This window comes from Chrysochloris asiatica, unplaced genomic scaffold (assembly GCF_000296735.1).
Source record: "Chrysochloris asiatica unplaced genomic scaffold, ChrAsi1.0 scaffold00529, whole genome shotgun sequence".
NCBI classification, from domain to species: domain Eukaryota; kingdom Metazoa; phylum Chordata; class Mammalia; order Afrosoricida; family Chrysochloridae; genus Chrysochloris; species Chrysochloris asiatica.
This window is the reverse complement of record NW_006409047.1, coordinates 77862-80057: the sequence shown is the minus strand read 5'-3', so window position 1 is coordinate 80057 and position 2196 is coordinate 77862. Positions and strand designations below refer to the sequence as shown.

General features: G+C 42.1%; 1 protein-coding gene across 1 annotated transcript; it reads left to right on the top strand.

Moving 5' to 3' along the window:
• The first annotated feature begins 338 nt into the window (after nt 1-338).
• On the top strand, nt 339-1295 carry LOC102830587 (olfactory receptor 18-like). The gene has a single exon (XM_006877549.1). The coding sequence runs from the start codon at nt 339-341 to the stop codon at nt 1293-1295; it is 957 nt and encodes a 318-aa protein (XP_006877611.1).
• The last annotated feature ends 901 nt before the right edge of the window (nt 1296-2196 follow it).

The following is a 2196-nucleotide window of genomic DNA, read 5'->3' as shown; positions in this document are numbered from 1 at the left end:
AGTCCAATGAATACCCAATAGCACCAGCAGGCCTCTCTTAAAGATTTTTAATATTTTAAAATATCCTTGACACTCTAACGTACTTTAGCCCAGTGTCTCTAAAGTGGGAGAATACAGAATTAGTAAAATAGCACAGAGAGCAAGCTGGAAAATGTTCTGAAAAGTACAATGGTTAGATCTGCCAAAATTGACAGATATTGTTGAAGGTAGTGGGCTATTAGGTCCTCAAGTGTGAAAATTTACCAGTTTGCATGAATTAAAAAAGAGACAAAGTGTTGGATGCCTGTTCACTTCTTTTAATAATCCTCTCTTCGTCTTCTAAAAGTTGTCTCAGGCACATGGAGCCACAGAATCAAACGAGCGTCTTAGAATTCTTCCTCCTGGGTCTTTCTGAGGATACAGAACTGCAGCCTCTCTTTTTTGGGCTCTTCCTAATCACGTACCTGATCACTCTGCTCGGTAACCTGCTCATCACCCTGGCCATCATCTCTGACCCTCATCTCCACACCCTCATGTACTTCTTCCTCTCCAACCTGTCTTTAGCTGACATGTGTTTCATCTCCACCACTGTCCCAAAGATGTTGGTCAACATCCAGACACAGAGCAAATCCATCACCTATGAGGGCTGCTTGACACAAGTATCCTTTTATTATTTGTTTGGATGTATGGATAGTCTTTTGCTCACTGTGATGGCTTATGACCGACTTTTGGCCATCTGTCACCCCCTTCACTACAAAATTATCATGAACCCCCGACTCTGTGGGTTGCTAGTTTTGGTATCATGTCTCATCAGCATTCTGGACTCCCAGCTGAACATGTCTTCAGTGGCACAACTTACCTTCTGCACAAATGTGGAAGTCCCTAGTTTCTTTTGTGACCCTCTACAACTCCTCCACCTTGCCTGTTCTGCCACTTCCAACAATACCCAAGTGGAGTATATTATTGGTGCTATCATTGGTGGTGCTCCAGTCTCAGTGATCCTTTTATCTTACATTCGAATTATTTCCTCCATTCTGAAAGTCTCATCTTCAGGTGGGAGATATAAAGCCTTTTCCACCTGTGGATCTCACCTGTCAGTTGTTTGCTTGTTTTACGGAGCAGGCCTTGGAGTGTCTCTCAGTTCAGTGTTCTCATATTCTGCCAAGAAGGATGCTTTGGCCTCAATCATGTACACTGTGGTCACCCCCATGCTAAACCCCTTCATTTACAGTCTGAGAAACAAGAACATCAAAAGAGCCTATAGGAGGTTCCTCAGCAGAATAGCCTACTCTCAAAACGTGTGCCATAGTTTTTAATATGTGGGTTGAAAAAGATGGCAAAACCTAACATCTGCAACCAAAAATTTTAAAGTAATTTTCCTAATACCCCAATCATATTTCTTACCATTTCTTCTTCATTTACATCATGTAGTAAGTAAGCTGCTCTTGAGTTGATTCCCTGACACATGGTGACTACATTTACAGCATCAGAAAATGCTCCCCACTCTTGCATCATTACCATCAGTAACTGATGATCAGACTACTGTGATTGATGGTGTTTATTGTGGATTATTTTTGGAAGTAGATTTTCAGGCCTTTCTTACTAGTTCATCTTAGTCTGGAAACTCTGTTGAAATCTGTTTGATGTTTTAGCAACAGACAAACTCTGCTGAGAGTAGGTCCATTGGTTGAGAATTCAACCTGTCTTCCACACAAAAGGAAGAATTCTACCAATAAGCTACCAGAGTCTCTGCCCTGAACACCATGAAATTGTCCTTATTTGCTTCTTCATGTCCTATTGTCTCCCTTATCCAAATTCAGTCTTCTATGTTTTGTGATGTTAGGGTCAGAGAAGAGAGGATCTTTAAACTACTGTTCTGATTTCCCATCTGGATTTATTAGTAGTGTCTTTTATTAATGATCAGTAAATTCACTACATGCCAATAAACTTGACATTTCCCTTATGCTTGTTTCCTCACCCTTGGTGTGGTAGGTTTTCTCCGCAGCTGTTGTTGTTGTTGTTGTCAGGTGCCATCGAGTCAGAACCGACTCATAGCGACCCCATGCACAGAACGAAACAAAGTCTGATCCTGCGACAACCTCACTACCGCTGCCACACTTGACGTCATCAATGATGCCACCTAGCTGGTCCATCTTGTTGGGGGTCTTCCTCTTTCTCTCTGACCCTCCATCTTACCCAGCATGACATCCTTCTCCA

Coding starts and splice junctions, on each gene's coding strand:
- LOC102830587 (XM_006877549.1), top strand. CDS start 339: ATGGAGCCACAGAATCAAACGAGCGTCTTAGAATTCTTCCTCCTGGGT.